The sequence below is a fragment of the Capricornis sumatraensis genome, chromosome 6 (assembly GCF_032405125.1).
Source record: "Capricornis sumatraensis isolate serow.1 chromosome 6, serow.2, whole genome shotgun sequence".
Lineage (NCBI taxonomy): Eukaryota > Metazoa > Chordata > Mammalia > Artiodactyla > Bovidae > Capricornis > Capricornis sumatraensis.
Genome location: NC_091074.1, coordinates 47469837 through 47496310, shown reverse-complemented (window position 1 = coordinate 47496310; position 26474 = coordinate 47469837). Strand labels below are relative to the sequence as shown.

The window sequence follows — 26474 nt, the reverse complement described above, 5'->3', positions numbered from 1 at the left end:
TCTTAGAACAACAGTTCTGGGGAACTAGCTGCTGCTGCTAAGTCGCTTCAGTCGTGTCCGACTCTGTGCGACCCCACAGACGGAAGCCCATGAGGCTCCCCCGTCCTTGGGATTCTCCAGGCAAGAACACTGGAGTGGGTTGCCATTTCCAACTAGGGTTTAATCAAAATGAGACTTAAAAAGGCTGAACACTGTGCAAATGCTACAGTTAGTTATGTAAAAGTGCAAATGCTGGTTTGAATCTTGGCTCCACTGTATACTGACAGCGTGACTCTAGGCAAGCTACTTAACCTCTCTGTGCTTCAGGTTCCTCATCTATAAAATGGGAATAATAATTGGATCACCTTACTAAGTTATCATGAAATAAAATATGAGAATACATAAAATTCTCAGAATAGTGGCTGGCATTTACTATGCACTCAGTAAAAATTAGTTACTAGTATTAGTGACATATTTCTTTATTAAAATAGCTAATGGATGTGAAAAATTATTTGCAGTGGTACAGTAAAGAGACTTCATTCTGCCGTTTTCATTTTCCCTCTTGGTTGATAGAAGTTGGGGCAAGGGTTGATGAATTGTTGCTGCTGTTGTTTTTTAGTCACTAAGTTGTATCCAACTCTTCTGCAACCCCATGGGCTCTAACCACTAGGCTCCTATGTCCATGGGATTTCCCAGGCAAGAATATTGGAGTGCATTGCCATTTCCTTCTCTATGGGATCTTCCTAAGCCAGGGATTGAACCTGTGTCTCTTGCTGGGCAGACATATTCTTTACCACTGAACCACCTGGGAAGCCCAAGTTGATGAATAGTATTTATTTTTCTCCTTCTGTCTAGTTAATAATAAGAAGTAGGTTTGAACAATGAAAATCTCATAATAATATGAAATAAATTTTAAAAGGCTTCTGTGTATTTCTAATACCTCCTGTTGACTTTGAGCATATGTACTGTGAAAGGTATAGATTTTTTTTTAATTAGCTCTAAGCAGTTAAATAATGTTTGCTGTAAAATCTCACTAAGGCAAGTATAAATAATTATGAATACTTTTTCATAACCATACTTCTCAAAACAGTTTCTTCTATACTTTAATATGGTCTTTCAACATTAATCTTTTTACTTAGCAGCAGCAGATATGTGCTTTCTCAAAGGGAAATTTAGATTAACTAACAATTTTTCTTTTTTTCTCATCTGTTATTTTATTTTGGTTCCATATATTCTGTTACTAGTTAGTAGTTTATATTCAAGTTTTTATTGCTTTAATAAGGGCTTTCCTGGTAGCTCAGGTGGTAAAGAATCTGCCTACAATGCAGGAGACGTTGGTGCAATCCCTGGGTTGGGAAGATCCCATGGAGAAGGAAATGGCAACCCACCCAAGTATTCTTGCCTGGGAAATCCCATGAACAGGGCAGCCTGGTGGGCTACAATCCACAGGGTCTCAAAAGAGTCAAACACAACTCTGATTAAACACACACACACATTTCTTTTATAAGTTGATAATAAAGACCAGCTAACTCAAGGAATGAAGTAATTTCCTTCTAATAATACTTAATCATTTGTGGATTTAAAGTAAAATTAATCCTTCCTGAGTAGGTTCCAAAGATAATCTGAATAGATTAGGGATCTAAATGTTTTTAAAAATATATAAAGCTGTACAAATACCATAGGGAAACATGGGTGGCTGCCTCTTCAACTTTAATACAAGAAAAGGCTTTCAAAATAAAGACTCAAAATGCAGAGGCAATAAAGCATTATTCATTTGAATACATGAAAAATTTTTCAATTTTTTTCATGGCATAAAAACCCCATGATAAAAGTAAAAGACAAATGACAATCTGGGAGAAAATATTTGCAATATATTCCACAAATAAGAGATCAATATTGCTAATGTATAAAGAACTGAGAGACAAGGGACAAAAACCAATGAACAGATAATTCCCAAAACAAGACACATAAATGGCCCTCAAATGTGAGAAAATGTTCAAGTTTACTCATAATTAAAGAAATGCAAGTTAAAACAAGACTGAGGTACCATTTCTTGCCTATCAGATTGGCAAAAATTAAAAAGCAAGACTACACATTCTGTTGTAGAGACTGTGAGAAAATAGGTATTCTCAAATTGGTACAACCTTTCTGAAGGGAAATACCTAAGTGGCAATACCTAACAAAACTATAAGGCACCTGCCTTTGACCCAGTCATCCCAATTCTGGAATTCTAGTCTGACGGTATACCTCCAACACAACAAAAATGTAAAAAACACAAGGTTATTCACTGAAGCACTATTTATAACAGCAAAATATTGGAAATAATCTAAGTACTTCTGGTAGGCAGAATACTGCCTCTCCCCAAAATAAGTCCATGTCCTAATGCTCAGAATCCATGAATATATTACATTACATGGCAAAAAGGGCAAATGTAGTTAATTAAGGAACTTGAGATGGGGAGATTATCCTGAATTATCCAGGTTGGCCCAATGTAATCGCAAGTGTCATTGGTGAAAGATGGAGGCAAGAGAGTCAGAGTTAGAGAGAAAGATGCTACACTTCTGGCTCAAAGAGGGAGGAAGGCGACATGAGCCAAGGAATTTGGGCAGCCTCTAGAAACTACAAAAAGCAAGGAAAGGGATTCTCCCCTAAACCTTCCAGAAGGAATGCAGCTCTGCTGACAGCTTGATTTTCTTCCAATGAGACCCATTTCAAACTTCTGGCTTCCAGAACTCTAAGATTATTTTGTGCCTTGAAAATTTGTCATACTAATAGGAAATTAATACAGTGCCCAAACATAATATGAATAAATTATAATATATACACACAATGGAGCTTTATGCAACTGTTAGAAATGAGGAACAGCTCTATGAACTGACTGGAATGATTCCCATGATAAACTGTTAAATGAAAAAAGCAAGGTACTAAAGGGTATCAGTAGTATGCTACCTTTCATGTAAAAAAGAAGGGGTCATAGGAAAATACACGTCTCTCAGTCTATTGTGCAAAAGATGCAGGAAGGGTAAACCGAAGACTAGAAGATCAGACACTTACAGAGACAGCATGGGAAAGGATGTATAAAGAGGATATTAGGCATAGGTTAGCAAGGATGAGGATGGAGGGATGCTTCTTTGAGTGTATAGCTTTTGTATAGCTTTAATTATTAGAATGTTTTGTTTCATATACTCCCCTACCCTGTAACTAAACTCAACCTGGATATGGAGAGAATACAAAGTATAACTGTATTGCAAATAAAATAATCACCCTGAAGGAGCCTAGGAAGAACTAATCTAATTTACAGGAAAAGAGTACCTTGACTTGACAGTGTAAAAGAGAAAAGAACATGCAAATAATATTCTCTGGTTAGTGAACCTGTTTCTCATCAGGATACGTACTGGCAATCCTGTAAATATTTCATGTTTCCACTAGGATTGAAGTGAATATATTGTAGAAAATGAGAGCCAGGTTTTTCACTGTTTGAGAAAAAAAATATAAAGAAAAAGGAAAGGCTAGAATGAAACATCCTAATGCACTGGAATTAGATGCATCAGGATGAACTCATGGTTTAGAATATGAAATACTTCTATGTATAAGTCTGTGTATATCCATGGGTTGGTATATAAATACATGTCTTTGCTGAAAGGATCTAGGAATAATGGCCATAGCAGTAAGCACACTTAAGAGCCCAGATCTTGGTTTCTAAACACCATTTTCTAAAAACCAGGACTCTTTGAATGAGTGGTTAATTCCAGGCCTGGGACAGGAGCAATATATATGAACTAACTTATGATCACAGATAATGAGCAAAAAATGATGGGATATGCCAAAGGGACATAGGAATCAACTGGAAGGAATTCCCAATGGTCAAAATAACTTCAGCCATAAAATAAATAATCATGGTACTAAATTATAACCCATAGAATAATATGTCCATACAACCATATTGGTATAATGAGTGAATAAATACATGGAGATGGAATAGCTTTTCCAGTGAACAAATATAAATGGAATGAAGGAAATAAAAAGTTACCATTAGGCAAACACCACAGTAATCATTTTTCCATGTAAGATCCCACCAATGGATGCTAAAAGCAGTAGGCAAAAGTTTGAGGAGAAGCAAGACAGTAACAGACTCTCAGCATATCTCTTCAAAGATATTTATCAATAAGAAAAAATAGTGACTTTCCCTTAACCAAGTGACCAAAGTTTAACATTACTAGTAATAAGACCTACCAACAGTATTCTCTGATAAGATGCAATGAGAAAGACATAACAGCATTCTGTGGTTTAAGAATAAGGTGTAAAAAGTGCACAAACTCAATCTAGTCTTGAGAAAAAGTTGGAAAAACCCAAAGTGAGAGAAATTATACTAAATAACCAGTACTTATACAAAAAGTACTTATCATGGAAGCAAAGGAAAGAATGAGAAACTGTCACAGAGCAAAGGAGACTAACAAGAAACAACAGTTAAATGCAATATGAGATCTGGGATCCCTGAAACACAAAAGGAATATGAGGAGAAAACCTGGTGAAATTTCAGAAAGATCAGTAATTTAGTCAACAGTGTTGTACTGAAGTTAATTTGCTGGTTTTGGTCACTGTACTATGATTTTATAAATTGTTAGTATTGAAGAAAGCTGAACAAAGGGTATACGTAAACTCTCTCCTATTGATGGTTTAGCAACTTTTCTACAAATATATTATCTCAAGCTAAAACATTTCTTAAAATCTAGATTCACTCTAATTCTGCATTTTAGTAACTTTATTCAAGAATAATGATATTTTAGCTTTCCCTCTTATATTAAGTATTAAGGATGTTTATAGGGTTATTTTTTCTCTCTAAAATCCTTCTCCCCCTGTTGCCCCATATTTTAAGGAGGAAAATGATATAGGAACAAGACACATAGGAGAAGTCTAAAGATTTTAACAGCAAGCCTACCTTACATTATTTCTGAGATAAATGGGGTAAGTCTGGGTGTGTATACATTGTATGTATTATGAAGATTTTAGAGGAAAGCAAAAATAATTATTAAAGCCATAGGATCATTTGTTAATCAATAGTTTTGGGCCCAAAACTCTGCATATACTGGACTTTCAGTAAATGAGTTAATAAATAAGAATATACTTAATGAATTGAGTTAATAAATAAATTAGATAAATAAATAAGAGTTAATAAATACTCCCTGCTTGCTCAAGCAATGAAGAACTAAAAATAAAATTCACTCTGACTAGATTTATGAAAATAGAATTACAGATGAGGGAGGAAACTAAGAGGAAAAGCTTCCTGATCCTCTATAACTGGATTCATTGGTCTCATTTAAGATTGTGAACAAACCTAAAACCAGTGTTCCCCTTAGAGAATTTGAGTGCAGGAAGGCTCTTGGAGCCAGCCTGGAGGAGCTAGGCAGCAAAGGATCAACTTGGTGGTTTGACCCTTCTTTGTTATTTGTTTACCTTTGTAGAAGGTTATGTCTATGGTACCAATGACTTTCAATAATTATTTTTCTTTCATTTCTCAACATAGACAATATACAGGAATTCTTAGTGTTTTCATTAACTCCTCTAAGGGATTTCAGACAAATTAATATCTTGTCCCACACTTGAAGACTTGCTGAACATTTTTAGAAGTTTCTTTAAAAGTTGGGAAATTCATTAGGTATATTCTTTGCATTTATACCCAATCCTTCATAGTATAGTTAACTTATTTCCCTTCATTCCACCTTTAGTAAAAAAAGATACTAGCAGCTTACCACTGTCTTGCAGTTCAGGCACTTGAAGATCACTAACAGGTCAAGATGCTCATTTCAGAGGGCCTGGGCCCAGGTGAACAACTTCTTCATCTGAGCCAGTAACAGACCTAACTATGAAATTCCTAATCTTTACTGCTCAGTGTTTAACTTCATGCTTATAAAGAATAAACCTTATACTCAGATAACTGGATATTCACATTCAAAAGAATGAAAATGGACTCTTACTTCATACTATATACAAAAAATGAACTCCAAATGGAACAAAAACATAAATATAAAAGCTGAAACTATAAAACTCTTAGAAGAAAACACAGGTGCAAAGCTTAATGATCTTGGATTTGGCAACACTTTCTCAGATTATGATACCAAAATCATAAGCAACAAAAGAAAAAATAAATTGGACTTCACTGAAATTTAAAACTTGTATGTATCAAAGAACACTGTCAAGAATAGAAAGAACCCACAGAATGGGAGAAAATATTTGCAAATCTTATATCTGATAAGGATTGAGTATCCAAATAAATAAGGAACTCTTACAACTCAACAAGAAAAAGACAAACAACCCAATTTGGAAATGAGCAAAGAACTAAAAAAGATATTTCTCCAGAGATGATATACAAATGGCCAATAAGCACATGAATAATACTTAATGGTATTATTACTCATTATGGAAATTCAAAAGTACAATAAGATACCACTGTAAACCCACTCAGAATGGCTAGAATTTTTTATTAAGGGAAAATAACATGTATTGGTGAGGATGTGGAGAAATGGTAATCATGATACATTGTTATAGGAATGTGAAATAGTAAAGCCACTGTGGGAAACATTAGTGGTTCTGGGATAAATTAAACATAAAATTGATACATGATTGAGCAATTCTACTCCTGATATATATACTCAAAGGAATTGAAAAGTAGGTATTCAAACAAAAATGTGTACAAGTATTTCTATAAGCAGCACTATTCACAATAGCCAAAGGGGAAACAATATTACTGTCTTTAAACCAGTGGATAAACAAAATGTTGTATATTTACACAATGGAATGAATAGGAGTGAAGTACTGATTCATTATACAACACAGATGAACCTTGAAAAGATTACAGTAATTGAAATAAGCCTGACACAGAAGACTACATATTATATAATTCCACATACATGAAATGCCCAGAACAGGGAAATCCATCAGGACAGAGAGCAGATTAGTGGTTGCCAGGGTCTGAAGGGATGGGAGAATGAGAAGTGATTGCTTAATGGGTATGGGGCTCTCTTTTGGGGTGAGGGAAATGTAATGGAATCAAGTAGTAGTGATAGTTGTACAACACTGTGAATGTACTAAACATCACTGAATTGCACACTTTAAAATGGTGAATTTTATATTGTGTGTGTTTCACTGCAATTAAAAAAAAAAGAATCTCAGAAGAGGGAGGTTAAGAGCAGGTACCCAGGATGGGGACATGGCAGAAATGAGTTTCAGAGGAATAAGTTGAAGACAGTTGTGAATGAAGGCAGTAGAATCAAGCTGCTGTATCCTTCCTTATAGCTCCCACTGGGGGTGAACTTGTGTTAATCACACTTTCTCTTATTCCAAGCTACTTCTTGGTTAAGTCCCCTGACACTTCTAAGTCTTGAGCCAGTTCCCACGTGGTTATCCTTTTGCTGTAGATGGAGTGGGCTGCTTTCTTCTCTTCAGTACCTGCTCTACATTTTGCGTTCCTTGTCACCACAGGACTCTCTACAAAGGAAACACTGTACTTTCTTGCTTTCCTTAGAACATCAAGCCCTTCTTAGTCTAAGATGTTGGTACAGCTTTCACCTCCAAAAAAAATAATACATAAAGAAGATGGAGGGCATAAGAATTATAGATATTGGGAGTTATAAGGATTTAAGCAATTTCAATTTCTCATAAGCTATTTGCTCTTATTTGCTGTTTTAATTTTTATATATTTGAAGAAGCATTTACTGAGTCTACACTGTATTTCACATTGTAAAAATAACTCTAGCATATACCACTGTATAGACAAATTACAACCATGGCTTAAAACAGTACAGATTACCATCTTTACTTATGAACATTGGCAGTCCAACACAGGTCTGAATGGGCTAAAATCATAATGTCTGCAGGGCTGTGTTCCTTTCTGGAGCGTGTACAGGTGAATCTGTCGCTAGCATTTCTCAGCTTCTAGAGGCAACCTGCATTCCTTGTCTGGGGGTGCCTTCCTCCATCTTCAAAGCCAAAAACATTACATCACTCTGACTCTTTGGTCTTTAACTCTCTGCTGCTGCTGCTAAGTCGCTTCAGTCGTGTCCGACTCTGTGCGACCCCATAGACGGCAGCCCACCAGGCTCCCCCATCCCTGGGGTTCTTTAGGCAAGAATACTGGAGTGGGTTGCCATTTCCTTCTCCAATGCATGAAAGTAAAAAGTCAAAGTGAAGTCGCTCAGTTGTGTCCGACTTAGCAACGCCATGGACTGCAGCCTACCAGGCTCCTCCGTCCATGGGATTTTCCAGGCAAGAGTACTGGAGTGGGGTGCCATTGCCTTCTCCACTTAACTCTCTACTTTTGAGAATCTGTGTGTTTATATTGGGTCCACATTGATAATCCAGGATAATTTTCTCACCTCAAAGTCTACTCCCTGAGTCACATCTGCAATAGTCCATTTGCCATATAAAGTAATATATTCATAGGCTTCAGGGATTAGGGTGTAGACATCTTTACAGGGTCTTTATTCTGCCTGCCACATTCATACCACAAATATCTGGTTATTTGCAGCATACCTCACCATCTTCCCACCAAATAAGATGAGACGTTCCTTGAATATAGAGCCTGTACCTTTTACATGTCTGAATCCTGCTTAGCATGTAACACATAATTTCATATATGTTAAATAACTATATTTTTGCTTTGTAACTATACCTTATTTTCTTAACACCAAATGCTATACAGGTGTATACAGCCTTTGCTTACAGGTCAAAGGCTGGCTCTTGTGTAATTTTTTTGTCATTAGTTTGTTGCCTGCTCTTAGTGAACAATTAATAAACTGCCCTCTAATCTTTACATGGACCATGACTGCTTTACCTACAAAAACACTGCAGAACAGCAAGGACCCATGGAATCTTTTCTTCCCTCCTTTTTTTCTGCTTTGTCCTTGTAGTTTCTATCCTATTTTTAAAATACCAAAATGCTTTTCTGGCCACTTAGATCATATATTATGGGCTTCCCTGGCAGCTCAGACGGTAAAGAGCCGCCTGCAATGTGGGAGACCCGGGTTCGATCCCTGCGTTGGGAAGATCCCCTGGAAAAGGAAATGGCAACCCACTCCAGTATTCTTGCCTGAAGAATTCCATGGATGGAAGAGTCTGGTGGACTATGGTCCACGGGGTCACAAAGAGTTGGACACGACTGAGCAACTAACACTAGGTCATATATAATTGATTTAGGTGTGCCATCTATTGGCATTTTTAAGAACGTATTCATTTTTACCTGAGATACTTGGCTGAGTACAGCCATCCATTCACTATCTGCAGTAACAGAGGCTAGACAAAGTAGTGAGAAACTGACTTTTGCTGATGATCTGAAAACATTAAATTGAGTAGTGTGAATTCTCCTCAGCTCAACTGCAACCAATTTGTAAACAAAAGAGAAACCTTTTTGATCTGAAGCCTTTTATAAATTTTTATTAACCAGACTCCAATGATTGATTTAACTTAATGATTAACGTACTTAAACTGAAAACTTATTTGGCTTTATCGCCAATGTATGCTATATTGTCACTGCCAATCACCAATTACAGTTATGTAGCAAAAGGAAAGAGCAAAGGTTCTCAACCCAGGCTGTGGATTATTGTCCCTTGAAGAGCTTAATACAACTACATGCCTGGCCATGAAGAGATCTGATTGGTCTGGGATGGGACTTGTACATTCAAAAGACCCCCTGAATCGAATCTGAATCTGAATACAGCCAGATTTGGGAACCTGGACAGTGGTATAAGATGTAGCTGAATCTCTAATTCTGGTCCTTTCTTCTGAAAGAAAAACACCAATAATGTAGAATTATCAAGTTATGATTTATCTTTTTTTTTTTTTACCAAAAAAGTAGAACTTAAAAAAAACCCACTGGGAAACCGATTCTAGTTATCAGGCTTCTTTTAAATAAATGTGTTGCTTTATTTCTTCTATTTCTCCTTTTTAATTGAAGTGCCATTAAATAGGAAAAGAGCCAAGAGACATACCATCACAGACTAGAGATATTAGTAGGCCAAGTGTTTTAATTGGGGTTTCTTAAACCTCACCTTATGGCAGAAAGTGAAGAGGAGCTAAAAATCCTTTTGATGAAAGTGAAAGAGGAGAGTGAAAACGTTGGCTTAAAGCTCAACATTCAGAAAACGAAGATCATGGCATCTGGTCCCATCACTTCATGAGAAATAGATGGGGAAACAGTAGAAACAGTGTCAGACTTTATTTTTGGGGGCTCCAAAATCACTGCAGATGGTGACTGCAGCCATGAAATTAAAAGACGCTTACTCCTTGGAAGGAAAGTTATGACCAACCTAGACAGTATATTCAAAAGCAGAGACGTTACTTTGCCGACTAAGGTCCGCCTAGTCAAGGCTATGGTTTTTCCTGTGGTCAGGTATGGATATGAGAGTTGGACTGTGAAGAAGGCTGAGTGCCGAAGAATTGATGCTTTTGAACTGTGGTGTTGGAGAAGACTCTTGAGAGTCCCTTGGACTGCAAGGAGATCCAGCCAGTCCATTCTGAAGGAGATCAACCCTGGGATTTCTTTGGAAGGAATGATGCTAAAGCTGAAAGTCCAGTACTTTGGCCACCTCATGTGAAGAGTTGACTCATTGGAAAAGACTCTGATGCTGGGAGGGATTGGGGGCAGGAGGAGAAGGGGACGACCCAGGATGAGATGGCTGGATGGCATCATGGACTCGATGGACGTGAGTCTGAGTGAACTCTGGGAGATGGTGATGGACAGGGAGGCCTGGCGTGCTGTAGTTCATGGGGTTGCAAAGAGTCGGACACGACTGAGCGACTGAACTGAACTGAACTGAACTGAAACCTCACCTTTGAAGAATTTACATGTCATCTCCCACCCTAGGGACCCATTTCTTCCATTTTCAGAGCCATGCTTAGTTTTAGGGACTCTGGGACATTCCAGTCTAGCTTTAGCTGTCTGGGTTCATTCAGCATGTAGGGAAGAACCCATAGGTAGCTTCAGGGGTATTGTGATAATATAATTATTCAATTTAGTCATGGACTCATCCATGTTCATTTTATTATGCTTCATAATTTACAAATATATTCTCTTATATATATATAAAATCAGAGAAGGCAATGGCACCCCACTCTAGTACTCTTGCCTGGAGAATCCCATGGACAGAGGACCCTGGTAGGCTGCAGTCAGTCCATGGGGTTGCTGAGGGTCAGACATGACTGAACGACTTCACTTTTACTTTTCACTTTCATGCATTGGAGAAGGAAATGGCAACCCACTCCAGTGTTCTTGCCTGGGGAATCCCAGGGACAGGGGAGCCTGGTGGGCTGCTGTCTATGGAGTCGCACAGAGTTGGACACGACTGAAGTGACTTAGCATAGCATAGCATAGCATATATATAAAATATGCCATTATGTTTCTTATTTAAAAAGAAATAGCTCCAAGCCCTAAAATGAGGCTAGATGTGCAATTCCTTTAAATGTGAAGCATTTAAGGACCAAGACGATCTTCCCAAACTGCTGCAGATGAGTGTGCCTCTCCCTTGGCCGCCCCAGTTAGGATGAAAACTCAGGCAGCTTTAGTGTTGGAAGGCTGCTTCAACTGTGTTGATCTACACTATTTTTTGTCATTCTCCATAAAATGAAAAGTAAAATAGTAAAGTATATCCTGGTCAACAAGGAAAAACTATCATCCTAACCAACACATGTGTTGGAAGAAATCAATCTGCCCTTGACCTGAGCATTCTTGCTGAGTAGGTCAAGGATACAGGCCCTGCTCTTCGACCAGGCCATTTGTCAGGGTTGTGTTTGCAGTGACCAACTTTGAGGGATGAAGCAACATCTCTTCCCAGTCAGAAAGCAGCCTTGCTCACCATTCATGATAAAAGTGATAGATTCTACAAGCTCACTGTTCTTCACCTATGTCACAAACCCATGCATCCACCTCAACATCCAACCAGGCCCACCTTCATGGGGCTTCCATGGAGCGCAGAGAAGACTAGCAGCAACACTATGCTCATGCTGCCTGCTGTGCTGGGACCAAAGCTTCTGCTAGCATCTGTGAAACAATAGCAGGCTAACTTGTTAACTTGCCAGCAGGGTAAAATTCCAGACGTTTCATGGAGCCTGCTAGTTTGAGGACAAAGATAAGGTGCTGATAGAGATGGTGTTCTGGAAGACACAGGAGAAGGGCCCTTGTTGGTTGGGTTAGAGGGTATCAGAAAGTTCCCTGAGATCTGGAAGCAAATGCTTTTGCACAAGTGGTGGTCGGAGTAGGAGGGTAGAATAAAGATCTCTCGTTGTCTTATGTGTTAAGTGAGCCCGAGAAACAAAACGTAGGGTCCAAACAAGACTCCCAGATGGTGCTTTGGTTGTGGCATATTCTTCTCTGGAGTAGGAGAAGGAAAGGATGTTATCATGACATCAGTGGGGCAGCAAGCCCCCTTCCCCAGCCAAAAGGCATGCAAAGTGGCTGTGGCTGTTGGGTCAGGGGTTCCATAAAGCTGAAATAGTGGTGTCAGCCTTTAGGATATAGAACTCTGTATAGACTAAATACATCAGATATTTGTTTGTGGAGTCCAGTGGTGGGAAGCCCTTTGAAATTGAGAGTAAAGTCAAACCCTTGCTGACTGCCTCTGAGCTGCTCTTTGCCTTCTCCTCTCCTCCAACTTCAGCTGCTTCAGGGAAGATGGTGAGTGTTCCAGGGAACTTCAGGGAGGGGAGAGGAGGGACTGAATGTTTATGGCTCTGCTGGATATGGGCACCATGTCTACTTGGTCCCATGCAGGGAGGGTGTGCTGAGTGCCAAGGTGGTCCAAAGTGCTAAGGATGCAGGGCAGAGCAGTGGCACCAGTGTTGGCTGAAAGAACGATGCCCCTGAGCTCTCTAGGGGCCAGGAGAGCACAGGGGAGGAAACAGTACCAATTCCAGGAAGAGAAACCAAAGGGAAAAAACACATTTGTATTCCCTATCTTCCCCAGCTGGGAAATAGCCTAATCTCCTGAAACTATCATGATAACCTCTGAAGGACCTATGTTAAAATCTTTGGTCTTTGTTTCCATAGAGCAAAATACAGCTGATAGGGTTTGAGCAGTTTGCAGTGAGAAAAGGAAATTAAAGTACACTGGACTGATTCAACATAACTGCAATTGTGTCCCCTGAATATAAATGTATAATGTACTTTGTTTTACTTGCTTTTATTGTAAATGTTCATAGTGACGAGAGGACATTCTCCCATTGAGGAATTCTCTGACCCCTTCCAAGAGGTCCAATAGAAACAATATATTCAATAGGGACAAAAAGAGAAAATCCCAGCCATCTCCAGAAGCCACTGCCCAATACAAGCAGCGCCACATACCGGACACAGGCACCCACATGCATCCTGTGTTAGTTTTCTGGGCTGCCATGGCAAAGTACAACAAACTGGGTGGCTTCAGCAACAGAAATAAACTGTCTCAGCTTTGGAGGCTAGAAGTCCAAAGTTAAGGTGTTAGCAGGGTTGGTACCTTGTGAGGGCTGTGAAAGAAGGCTCTGTTTCAGGACTCTCTTCCTAGTCACATGACATTCTCCCTGTATGCATGTCTTTGTGTCCAAATTTTATAGCTGTCATACTGGATTAGAGCCACCACCCTAATGACCTCATTTTAACTAGATTACCTCTGTAGAGACTCTTATCTCCAAATAAGATCACGTTCTGAGGTAATAGGGGTTTGGATTTTAACATAAGAATTTGGGGATGGGATGAATTCCAAATCCATAACATACTCCTTTCAAAAAAGGGAGGCACTTTTGCTCCCTTTGTTGCAAACTTGTATATAGCCTGACTTCCCCCCTGCTTCCCTGGAGCAGTTTTCTCAGAGCTATAAGACGCTGTCTCCCGGACTTGGAGTCCTAAACATTCCCACCAAATAAAACAATTCTTTACTTTCAAAAAAAGAAAACAGGGAGGCAGTTAATTGGCCTATTACTGAGCTCCTGTTAAAAACCTAACCCCTAGAGAATTTGTAACTCTCAGGTCTGACATCCCCATTTTTGAGTGGATCAACTAGGACATGAAAATACAAGGAAAGTACCCATTTGTTGATCAAATGAAAGTAATAAATTTGAGGATGTGGCTAGCCTGGCCCTAGTGTCATCTCAGTTTTGCATAAAGTAGTAGAAACTACTCTACTACTTTGGGGAAAACTTTATCCCCTACTCTGACACCTGAAGCAAAGCTACTGGCTCAATAGGCCCTTCGGATTCACCGAGTTTGTCCTAAATGCCTGGGCCTGGTTCACCTTCGGTTCAGCTAAGCTGAAAACTAATGGTGCCGACAGTGCTCCTGCCAGTCTGACCTCAGTGCCAGCTATAGTGGGCAGAAGTCAAGGCTGTTCTCAAAGCTCTGATCAGTCACACTGAGGGGCAATCTACCATGGGCTCTGAATGTCCCTCCACATTCTAGATAGGCCAAGAATGCAAGGCCCAGACTACTGTTTGTTCAGGCCATTTCTTGAGGTTTTCCTTGAGGAAGGAGTTATAAAGTTCTCCCCACCTCAACTCCACCAGCTCCCCACTCACTAGAAAAGCAGTAGATTCCCCAAGCCCAGTGTTCCTCAAGGGTGGCACAACCCACTGAGTGCACAGCACCCATGTGAACCCATCCTTGTCACCTCCATCAGACTTGAGAAGCATGGGGAATTGACAGGAACCTCATGCTTATCCTCTTACTGTGCTGTGAGTAAAAAAAAGGCCTCTGTTACACAGAGGTGTCTCCTGTGTTCTGCCAGCATCCATGGAATAGTAATAGGCTAATCTCTTAGCATGCAAGTAGGGTAAATCCTAAAACCTTCACAGACCCTGACTTCTGTAACAAGCCCTATGATTTCCAGAGGTCTTGGACAAGGGCTCTCTGAGTATGTAACACACTCTGTTGGTTCATAAACCTAACGTTTGGTCACCTCTCGGTCACTTTATTCTGTTAAATAGTTCAGTTGCCCATTCTTTGCAACAGTCCCATTCTCCCCAAAGAAATCTTTATCTCGTAGAAAACTCTTATCATAATAATAATGACAACAGCAATGGCTATATTATCACCTCCAGTTTACAGGTTAGGAGTCTGAGCACAAGCCACACAGTGAGTCAGGAGGGTGGAAGTGGGATTCAAACCCAGGCTGCCTTGCTTTAGTCCTCACTTTTAACCAGTCACTATATGTCTCACAATAGGACCATCTACTCCTAGGGCTATAATGAACCGCAGAGGCCTAGAGATCTTTGTTAGAAATCTTAGGAAAATAACTTCAGTCAAACTTTTAATACTTGATTTTGACATACAACATTTTTTTTCAAACTTTAACTGTTTTATTTTGTATTGGGGTTTAGCTGATTAACAATGTTGCAGTAGTTCCAGGTGAACGGCAAAGGGACTCAGCCGTACGTATACATGTATCTGACGTGCATTTAAAAATACTTTTTAATAACATATATTAGGCAACTAGACAATCTTCTACTTTGCTTTGATCTTTTTATCTAGCCATTGTATAAATCCAGTGTCAAATGTTCATACTCTATTAAAATTTATTGTTGCTATAAAAAATTATCAAACAGTGGCTTGAAAAGTGAAAGTTGCTCAGTCATGTCTGATTCTTTGCAGCCCCGTGGATTGTAGCCTACCAGCTCCTCTGTCCATGGAATTCTCTAGGCCAGAATATTGGAGTGGGCAGCCATTCCCCTCTCTAGGGGATCATCCCAACTCAGAAACAACACAAATTTATTGCCTTCCAGTTCTGGAGGTCAGAAGTTCAGAATGGACTGGAGGGATGGCATTCCCTCTGGAGGTTCTAGGAGAGAATCTATATCCTTACCTTTTCCAGTTTCTAGAGGCTGCCTGAACTTTTTACTCCATCTTCAAACTCAGCAGCATAGCATCTGCAAATTTCTCTCTCTCTCTGACTCTGATCCTCATTCCTCCCTCTTTCCCTTATAAGGACCTTTACGATTACCTTGGACCCATCAAGAAAAACCAGGATAATCAAAGATCTCCCCCTAGAAACTCATCAGCTTACTCACACTGTAAAGTCCCTTTCGCCATAACATACTGACAAGGGGATTAGGTTGCAGACATCGTTTGGTGGGGTGGAGGAGGGGCATTATTCTGTTTGCCATATATTCTGTAACCAGTTATCTTTTCCTTCTTTATGGAAATTTTTACATTAGGTATCTAGATTAAAGATTTAAACACGTCCATTCACCAGATAATTAGCAGTCCATTTCATCTTGTCTTTGAGGGTACAGCACCGAGAGCATTTTATCTTTGGTGAGGTTAAGGAGAATATAGCGCTGAAACACATGTGACAGAAACTTTAACCACTGTAACAACATAAACTTTTTTTAAAAAATGTACCTGAAGTCGGGAATTCATAAGCATGAACTCTTGTTGGCTTTTCATGTTCTCATTCATTGACTTTGAAAATATAAACCCCATCTTGACCTAAAATGTAAAAAAGCAAAGTTTAAAGCAGTGTATTCTACATGCATCCTCACATGCTCTATTTTTCAGGCTACCATGAGCTTAAGACAAAATTTAAAAAAAAGAAAATTTTCTGACCTGGAACACATTATGCATTCTAGTCTTTGCTCCTAACTAGCTGTCTGATCTTGGACAAACTTAACTAGCAGTCTTTTCTTGCTTTTAGTTTTCATAAAGCAGGAAAAGATAACTGCTTAGAATGTACAGCAATGCCTTAGAGTGACAGAATAATGCCCCTGGCCATCATTTACTTATATAAGAACAGCTAACAACTAGGTGATTTCCAAAATCTTTTCCTGTTCTATAGGTTGATGTTTCCTGATTTTTGTTCCCACTGTATATCTGGAAGAACGAAACACACAAAAACAAACAGAATCGCTCATTTTTTATGAGGGGCTGGGTGAATACCATCTACTCTCTTACCTTCTGTATAGCTGGATGACAGAACTTTTGCTTCTGATGAGGGATGACTTAGAAGATGCATTGCACACCTCGAACACTGATTTCTCTGCTCTTTGCATTTATGCTTTAAGTGTATCAAGGTTACTCTATCAGTACTCTTCCTACAGTCTTTTCCCCTCTCTTACCCACTTTCTATTTCCATCCACCCATTGTTAACATCCATTGGCCATTGTCCTCTAGCCTCATTTTTTTCTTATTAAGCTACTATTAAAGTTCTCAAAATGGGGAAAACCTAAGGATACTTAAATGTCTTGGTATCATCTATCCTATTTATCTTACTTAAGAAGTTCTTAAGTGGGCTGGCAATTCTAGATGGCTCAGAACTCAGTATTTTGTCCTTAAGTCAACTGGGTAGGTACAGAAAACCTCAGTTAATTGTTGATTCTGCCTTCAGAACATTACAAAGCTCAGGAAAGTTATGACTCCTCTACCCTCCTCAACAATGTTGCTGATTCTCTTTGGTAAGCCATTGCACTTTGTGAACCTCAGCTCAGAGTGGTCATTCTTAATGCTTCCTACCCAGGATTCACAATATTCTGTGGGAACCCTGGGCAGAGCTCCTATTTGCCATACCCTCAGCAAAAAAAAAAAAAAAAAAAAAGAAAATCATGGGTTCTAGCTTAACTGGTGAGAAGATGAAGGAAGAGGGAGGGCATTTCATGTCAGACATAATGGGTTATCCCTGCTAATGGGGCTCCAAGTAGTGGATATTACACGCCAGACATCAGTGGCTTCCCTGTATTTTGGCCGGAGACAGACCATCGATTTATAGGAGGCTCCAAGCCAGAATCAGCTTCAATGTTAGGCATAAGAAGCTGAGCCAGAGGAGGAGAGGCACAGTCCTGAACAGGCCTGGGAAATCGAGATTTCCCTACCCACCCCATCCCTCAGCTGCTGTCCTACTCCATCCTGTGACCAGAGGCACAGCCACCCAGTAAGGTGGAGAGAGCTAGCAGAAGTTCTCTCCTTTCTCCACTTTCACAGCCCCATGTCCATTGTCTCCAACAGCAGAGCGGAAGGCAGAAGCAATATATTACCCATTTTGGCAGTCCCCAGGGTGTCTCTAGACAGCATATTCAAAAGCAGAGACATTACTTTGCCGACTAAGGTCTGCCTAGTCAAGGCTATGGTTTTTCCAGTAGTCATGTATGGATGTGAGAATTGGACTGTGAAGAAGGCTGAGCACCGAAGAATTGATGCTTTTGAACTGTGGTGTTGGAGAAGACTCTTGAGAGTCCCTTGGACTGCAAGGAGATCCAACCAGTCCATTCTGAAGGAGATTAGCCCTGGGATTTCTTTGGAAGGAATGATGCTAAAGCTGAAACTCCAGTACTTTGACCACCTCATGCGAAGAGTTGACTCATTGGAAAAGACTTTGATGCTGGGAGGGATTGGGAGCAGGAGGAGAAGGGGACGACAGAGGATGAGATGGCTGGATGGCATCACTGACTCGATGGACGTGAGTCTGAGTGAACTCTGGGAGTTGGTGATGGACAGGGAGGCCTGGCGTGCTGCGATTCATGGGGTCGCAAAGAGTCGGACATGACTGAGCAACTGAACTGAACTGAACTGAGGGTGTCTCTTTCCCACAAATGTTGCAGAAAGCATGATACAAGAGAAACTGTAGCTCTAACAGTTGTCATTTCTTATTTTTCTTTTGCACATAGGAGTAGATAATTGAATTTTTACATATGCAGCAAACATTTATAAAGAAAATAGCTGTCCTCTAATCCTATTTACACACACACACATACACACCCACACCCACACCCACACCCTGTATGTCAGAGTTGGGTCCCATAGAGTGCTTCTATTTATAAGGGGGTGGACTCTCCTCTGAAGTGGAGTTACAATCCTCATCTAGGGAACAGAAACTATCTGGAAAGTTAGGACTTCGGCTTACCTCTTTCTTGGCCTTGCCTTCTTCAGTCTGGATTGTAGTTTGGCTATAGCAGGGGATATTCCCACAGGTTACAGGCAGAAGCTAAGCAGGAAGAATAGCTTCCCTGTAGTTCCCAAAGGAGACCACACCTGAAAACGAGTACACCACACCTTGTGAACTGTGCCCTGGAGTTCAGTATTCTCAACCTTCCCCTCTTTTCTGACCCTAACAAAGCCATTTTCCAAAGTCTGGCAGGTTCCTTAAGGTTTCCAGAATATTCTCAGCTTTCATTCTCCAACTCACAAAATATATACAGTATGTCCCCTACATACAAACAGATTCCATTCCAAGAGGATGTTTGTAAGTCCAATTTGTTTGTAAGTCCAACAGAGTTAGCCTAGGTATCCAACTAAAACAATCAGGTATATAGTACTATACTATACTAGGTACACATGGACTGATGTGATGATCTCATGGACACAGCCCTGTCTAACTCAATGAAACTATGAGCCAGGCTGTGTAGGGCCACCCAAGATGGACGGGTCATGGTGGAGAGTTCTGACAAAGGTGGTCCACTGGAAAAGAGAATGGCAAACCACTTCAATATTCTTGCCTTGAGAACCCCACGAATAGCATGAAAAGCCAAAAAGATAGGACACTGAAAGATAAACTCCCCAGGTCAGTAGGTACCCCATATGCTACAGGAGATCAGTGGAGAAATAACTTCAGAAAGAATGAAGAGACAGAGCCAAAGCAAAAATAACACCCAGTTGTGGATGTGACTGGTGATGGAAGTTAAGTCCGATGGTATAAAGAGCAATATTGCATAGGAACCTGGAATGTTAGGTCCATGAATCAAGGCAAATTGGAAGGGGTCAAACAGGAGATGGCAAGAGTGAACATCAACATTTTAGGAATCAGTGAACTAAAATGGACTGGAATGGGTGAATTTAATTCAGATGACCACTGTGGGCAAGAATCCCTTAAAAGAAATGGAGTAGTCATCATAGTAAACAAGAGAGTCCAAAATGCAGTAGTACTTGTATGCAATCTCAAAAACAACAGAATAATCTCTGTTCATTTCCAAGGCAAACCATTCAGTATCACAGTAATCCAAGTCTATGCCCTAACCAGTAATGCCAAAGAAGCTGAAGTTGAATGGTTCTATGAAGATCTACAAGACCTTCTAGAATTAATGTACAAAAAAGATGTCCTTTTCATTATAGGGGACTGGAATGCAAAAGTAGGAAGTCAAGAGATACCTAGAGTAACAGGCAAATTTGGCCTTGGAGTACAAAATGAAGCAAGTCAAAGGCTAACAGAGTTTTGCCAAGAGAACACACTGGTCATACCAAACACCCTCTTCCAACAACACAGAGAAGACTCTACACATGGACATCACCAGATGGTCAATACTGAAATCAGCCTGATTATATTCTTTGCAGCCAAAGATGGAGAAATTGTATACAGTCAGCAGAAACAAGATTGGGAACTGACTGTGGCTCAGATCATGAACTCCTTATTGCCAAATTCAGACTTAAATTGAAGAAAGTAGGAAAAACCACTAAGACCATTCAGGTATGACTGAAATCAAAACCCTTAAGATTATACAGTGGAAGTGAAAAATAGGTTCAAGGGATTAGATCTGATAGAGTGCCTAAAGTACTGTGGATAGAGGTTTGTGACATTGTACAGGAGGCAGTGATGAAGACCATCCCCAAGAAAAAGAAATGCAAAAAGGCAAAATGGTTGTCTGAGGAGGTCTTAGAAATAGCTGAGGAAAGATGAGAAGCGAAAGGCAAAGGAGAAAAGGAAAAGACATACCCATTTGAGTGCAGAGTTCCAAAGAATAGCAAGAAGAGATAAGAAAGCCTTCCTCAGTGATCAATGCAAAGAAATAAAGGAAAATAATAGAATGGGAAAGACTAGAGCTCTCTTCAAGAAAATGAGAGATACCAAGGGAATAGTTCATGCAAAGATGGGCACAATAAAGGACAGAAATGGTATGGACCTAACAGAAGCAGAAGATGTTAAGAAGGGGTGGCAACAATACACAGAAGAACTATACAAAAATGATCTTCATGACCCAGATAACCATGATGGTGTGCTCACTCATCTAGAGCCAGACATCCTGGAATGTGAAGTCAAGTGGGCCTTAGAAAGCATCACTATGAACAAAGCTAGTGGAGGTGATGGAATTCCAGTTGAGCTCTTTCAAATCCTAAAAGATGATGCTGTTAAAGTGCTGCACTCAATATGTCAGCAAATTTGGAAAACTCAGCAGCGGCCACAGGACTGGAAAAGGTCAGTTTTCATTCCAATCCCAAAGAAAAGCAAAGCCAAAGAATGTTTGAACTACCACACAATTGCACTCATCTCACATGCTAGCAAAGTAATGCTCATAACTCCAAGCCATGCTTCAACAGTACGTGAACCGTGAACTTCCAAATGTTCAAGACAGATTTAGAAAAGTCAGAGGAACCAGAGATCAAATTAGCAACATCCACCGGATCATCAAAAAGGCAAGAGAGTTCCAGAAAAACATCTATTTCTTCCTTATTGACTATGCCAAAGCCTTTGACTCTGTGGATCACAATCAACTGTGGAAAATTCTTCAAGAGATGGGAATACCAGAGTACCTGACCTGCCTCCTGAGAAGTCTGTATGCAGGTCAAGAATCAACAGTTCGAACCGGACATGGAACAATAGACTAGTTCCAAGTCAGGAAAGGAGTACGTCAAGGCTGTATATTGTCACCCTGCTTATTTAACTTATATGCAGAGTACATCATGTGAATTTACATCTGAGCCAGATGAAGCACAAGCTAGAATCAAGATTGCTGGGAGAAATATCAATAACTTCAGATATGCAGATGACATCACTCTTATGGCAGAAAGTGAAGAAGAACTGAAGAGCTTCTTGATGAAAGTGAAAGAGAGTGAAAAAGTCAGCTTAAAACTCAGCATTCAGAAAACTAAGATCATGGCATCTGGTCCTATCCCTTCATGGCAAATAGATGGGGAAACAATGAAAACAGTGAAGAGACGTTTATTTTGGGGGGCTCCAAAATCACTGCAGATGGTGACTTCAGCCATGAAATTAAAAGACACTTGCTCCTTGGAAGAAAAGCTATGACCAACCTAGACATCATATTAAAAAGCAGAGACATTACTTTGCCAACAAAGGTCTGTCCAGTCAAAGCTATGGTTTTTCCAGTAGTCATGTATGGATGTAAGAGTTGGACTATAAAGAAAGCTAAGCACTGAAGAATTGATGCTTTTGAACTGTGGCGTTGGAGAAGACTCTTGAGAGTCCCTTGGACTGCAAGGAGATCCAACCAGTCCATCCTAAAGGAAACCAGTCCTGAATATTCATTGGAAAGACTGATGCTGAAGCTGAAACTGCAATACTTTGGCCACCTAATGAGAAATGACTCACTTGAAAAGCCCCTGATGCTGGGAAAGATTGAAGGCAGGAGGAGAGGGGGACAATAGAGGATGAGATGGTTAGATGACATCACCAACTCAATGGACATGAGTCTGAGTAAGCTCTGGGAGCTGGCGATGGACAGGGAAGCCTGGCATGCTGCAGTCCATGGGGTCGAAAAGAGTTGGACACGACAGCGTGACTGAACTGAACTGATTCCAGGTTTAAATAAAATACATGAAAAACAAACCAAAAATAAACCTTTTTTAATCTTGTAGTACAGTACCTTGAAAAGGATAGTAGTGTAGTACAGCAGCTGACATACAGAGGCTGGTAACAGTACCAGCTAGCTATATTACTGCTTCTGTAATGCTTGCTTCCGGACATCTGGGGTTTGAAAAAAGATACTATACTCCTGTATTCTATAAAGTACTGTACAGTAAGTACACAAAAGCACAACTACTTGTAGAGGATGTACACACATGACAATGTATGGCAGATACATGAACTAACTTACATGATTAAAGATTGCAAGCATACCATTCACATCTTTGAAAGTTACCAACTTAAAGGTTCATATGTAGGCAATTTATTATATCAGAGGGCTTCCCTTGTGGCTCAGCTGTGTAAAGAATCTGCTTGCAATGTGGGAGACCTGGGTTTGGTCCCTGGGTTGGGAAGATCCCCTGGAGAAGGGAAAGGTTACCCACTCCGGTATTCTGGCCTGGAGAATTCCATAGAATGTATAGTTCATGAAGTCGAAAAGAGTCGGACACTACTGAGTGACTTTGACTCACTCACTCATTGTGTCAGAAAATTGGAGTGACCTTGCAGTAGGAATAATTTTGAATTCACTCAATTGTATAAGGCAAGTCTTTAAAAAATGCCAATACTCTGTCATTGGTGACAAATATCTTGCTACTTACAACTTTGACACCAGTGTGTTTCAGAAGGCTAAGAATCCTGATTTGGGTCCCTTCTGCCTTCATTTTTCCTTCATTTACTCCTGAGATCTCATAAAGGGCTCTTTGCGCCAGCCTTGCCTCAGCTGCGCTACACATTACAACAGGTAGGGGTATTTCTGAGGAGGAAGTGTTGGGGCTGTCCGCCTCAGGTCACATCTAAGAACTGGTATTTGATTTTATTGAAAAAAAAAAAAAAAGAATAATTCCATGACCTATAACTTCTGTTATCCAGGTTTCTCCAGTGACTCATTTCCTGATCGAATGACGCATTAACTACCTATATATATGACTGGTTGCATGATTACAATCATTTCAATACGTCTTTGGGTTCCATTCAAACTAGCCCATTTCCCCTGTAAATTCCAGCCCGGAACCTACAGCTTCCGGGAGATTTTTCCCTGATTTAAAATTCCACCCGCTTACCTTGGACTGAATTACAGCATTTGGGAATTCCTGCAAGGTTATGCTGATTTCCGTTGACAACGCTTTGGCCACTTCCCCCAATTTAATTACGATATGGGAACGGCCTGGAGAGAACCGGCTCCTCCGAAACAAGGTTGGCGATACAGGTTGGCACTAGAAGCGGGAGAGCCAAGGGCGCTCACAAGGAAAGGGCACCCAGAGCAGCCCAGCAAGCCCGAAGACCCGGAGCTCGGCGCCGGCAGACGCTGCCGCCAGGACCCGCCCTTCCCCCAACAGCCTGCGGCCGGCCTGGCCCACCCAGCCGGCGCTCACTCACTGGACCGTGGAGGTGCTGGAGACACAGATCACAGCCAAGGCCTCCAGGCCTGAAGCTCCCCGAGACGGAGACGAGGACCGGGCCTCGCCCCGCAGAACCTCCGGACTGGCTGGCCGCGGCAGCCAAACAGCGCAGTTCTTGGCTTCCTTAAAGGGCCCGCGCCCCTGACCAAGGCGGCCTGGTGTTTTCTTTCCGACAGGCCATGGGAGGGGCAGGTCAAAGAGGCAAATTCAAAATACAGCGACTCAAATTTTGAGGGAAGTGGGCAGAGGAAGCAGAATGGAAATCTCACTTAAAGGCCTCACTGAGGTTTGTCAGTTACCCATGAGGAACCTGAGCAATCATGCTCCCTTGTAGAACTAAAACCTCCATACAGCTTAATGAGCCATCTCACAGTACTCTCCATATGATGTCAACCACCATTTGTAAGGTCTATTTCTAGAAGAAAATGTATCTTTCGAGAAGTTGTCACTTGAACATATAATCCATAGTTATAAATATTTGTAAGGGCTTTTCTCCTTATAGATTAGGTTTATGTTGAGGATGGACTCTCCCCCCACCCCTGTTTGAATCTCAACACTGACATAGTTTATTTAATTCGTTAGAGCCTCAGCCTCCTCTGGCTGTTAAATTGCCCACCATCAAAGCAGGGGAAAGGTTAGGACATGAAAAGAAACAGAGAAGACTTGACCAGAGTTACCAAACCAAAAAAAAAAAAAATTTTTTTTAACAGCCTGAGAGATATTCATTTCTTCTCATCCCCACCATTGATTTCTGTCTTGAGTAAGCCACCCTCTTTCCCAGCTTCACTGAGAGAATGCTTGAGGAGCTGTTGGCATTCTGTTCTTTGTTATTAAATAATTTGGAAAAATAGCATGGACTTCACCAGGCTCTGGCCTTTAAGAAGGTCTATGAGAAAAGTTCCTGCCCTTAGGCCTGGCTGCCATCACATCAGTGGAGAAGGCGTCTAACCTTCCCAGGCTCTGTATGTGAGCACACCTCACTAACCTGCCAGTGACCTGGGAACCACAAGAGCAAAGCCATTTGGAATTTTGGCCCTTTAAGATAGGATAACAACTGATAGCGATAGTATCTGAGTGCACAGATTCTGCCATAAGCACACCTACATTTGATTTGATCTCCAGCTCCATCACTGTCGCTCTTCATCCTCTGCAAAACTTAATTTTATCATCTCTACAATAGGTCTAAAGCCATCTAATTTATTGGATTATGAAGACTAAATGAGATAATTCTATATTCAGGCACTTAGCACCATGTCTAGCACACAGCATTAAGTTAACAGTAGTAAATAACAACAGTGGGAACTTGTTACTAACTCTGAAGTCCCCCGAGATGGCAACAAGGACTGGGCCTTGCCCCGCAGAACCTCCACAGAAGAGACGAATGGAAGGGAGAAGTTACTAAAACCAGGCGAGAGCCATAGCTGTACCTGTATGAGAGGGCTACCCGTCAGGAGCTATGTTGTTCAGTAGAGGAAAGCAGTAGATGCTGACCTTTGGCCCAACAGGGTAAGATTCAATGGCTGCAGCCACTGCGAGCACCTCAACTCCAAATGGGGACAGAGTAGAAAAGAAAGACACATCCCCCTGTCCTTCTATGTTCTGATATCCTGCTGAAATCTTTCATCGGAAAAATCTGGTGGATTTCTGGATCCACTGGAAAGCCTGAAGATGAAGGAGGCCAGGTCTATGTAGCCTATAGAGGTCAGCTTGCTAGGCACGAAGACCTCTGACAAAATGTCCAAAAATCCAGCATACCATTTCTACAACCTTGGGTTTATCATATTTTGAAGTCCTAGTTCAAAAGGAAGAAATGCTTCCACTAGAGGACCCAGCCATGGTGCCACTGAATTGGAAGCTGAAACTGCCCTCTGTTCATTTTGGTTCCTCATGGAACTGGAATTCCATGAGGAAACTGGGTTACAGCTATACAATGAGAGCAAGGAGAAATGTGCATGACACCCAAGGATTAACTGGGTACATCTTAATACTCCCATGTGCAATGATGATCATAAGATAACTACAGTAACCTGATAATGTTGGGAGCACTTCAATTTCAGACCATGGAGGAACTGAAGTGTTGTATCACTGCACCAGGTTAAAAAAAAAAAAAATCACAATCTACTAAGATACTGTATAGGGCAGGAAAAACATAAGTGAATGAAGTAGGAAATTATGATTATCAATTTATCTTTTTTAACCTAGCAATAAGCTATAGAGGCAGGGATTATTGGACCAAACCTGGGTCTCCTGCATTGCAGGCAGATTCTTTACCATCTGAGCCACCTGGGAGGCTCAGCTCTGTATATAAAATGTTAATTGATTATTTATTCCAAGCCCTTGCTTTCTCTGTTTCCTTGTATGAACAGTAGTGGTGGAGACAAACATTATAATTTAGTTTCTAGGTCAGAGTATTGACATCACTTCAAAGCAACACAGTAGTTAATAGAACTCTCTGATTCTCATGTTTAGGGAATGAGTTTCTCTCCATCTGAACAAAGGGGAAAAATAAATCTTGGGT

General features: G+C 40.6%; 1 protein-coding gene across 2 annotated transcripts in view; it reads right to left on the bottom strand.

The window, feature by feature from the left end:
• Nucleotides 1–24059, bottom strand: part of PLGRKT (plasminogen receptor with a C-terminal lysine) — a 44863-nt gene extending 20804 nt beyond the window's left edge. The window contains exons 1-3 of one of the 2 annotated variants that reach the window (XM_068974532.1): nt 23934–24059; nt 18825–18952; nt 16334–16420 (exon numbers count right to left, since the gene is read on the bottom strand). In XM_068974532.1, coding sequence (XP_068830633.1) covers nt 16334–16414 — 81 coding nt within the window. In that variant the 5' untranslated portion in view covers nt 16415–16420; nt 18825–18952; nt 23934–24059. Of the gene's footprint in view, nt 1–16333; nt 16421–18824; nt 18953–23617 lie in introns of both variants that reach the window. The other variant, XM_068974534.1, reaches the window with a different exon arrangement.
• Nucleotides 24060–26474: the final 2415 nt, after the last annotated feature.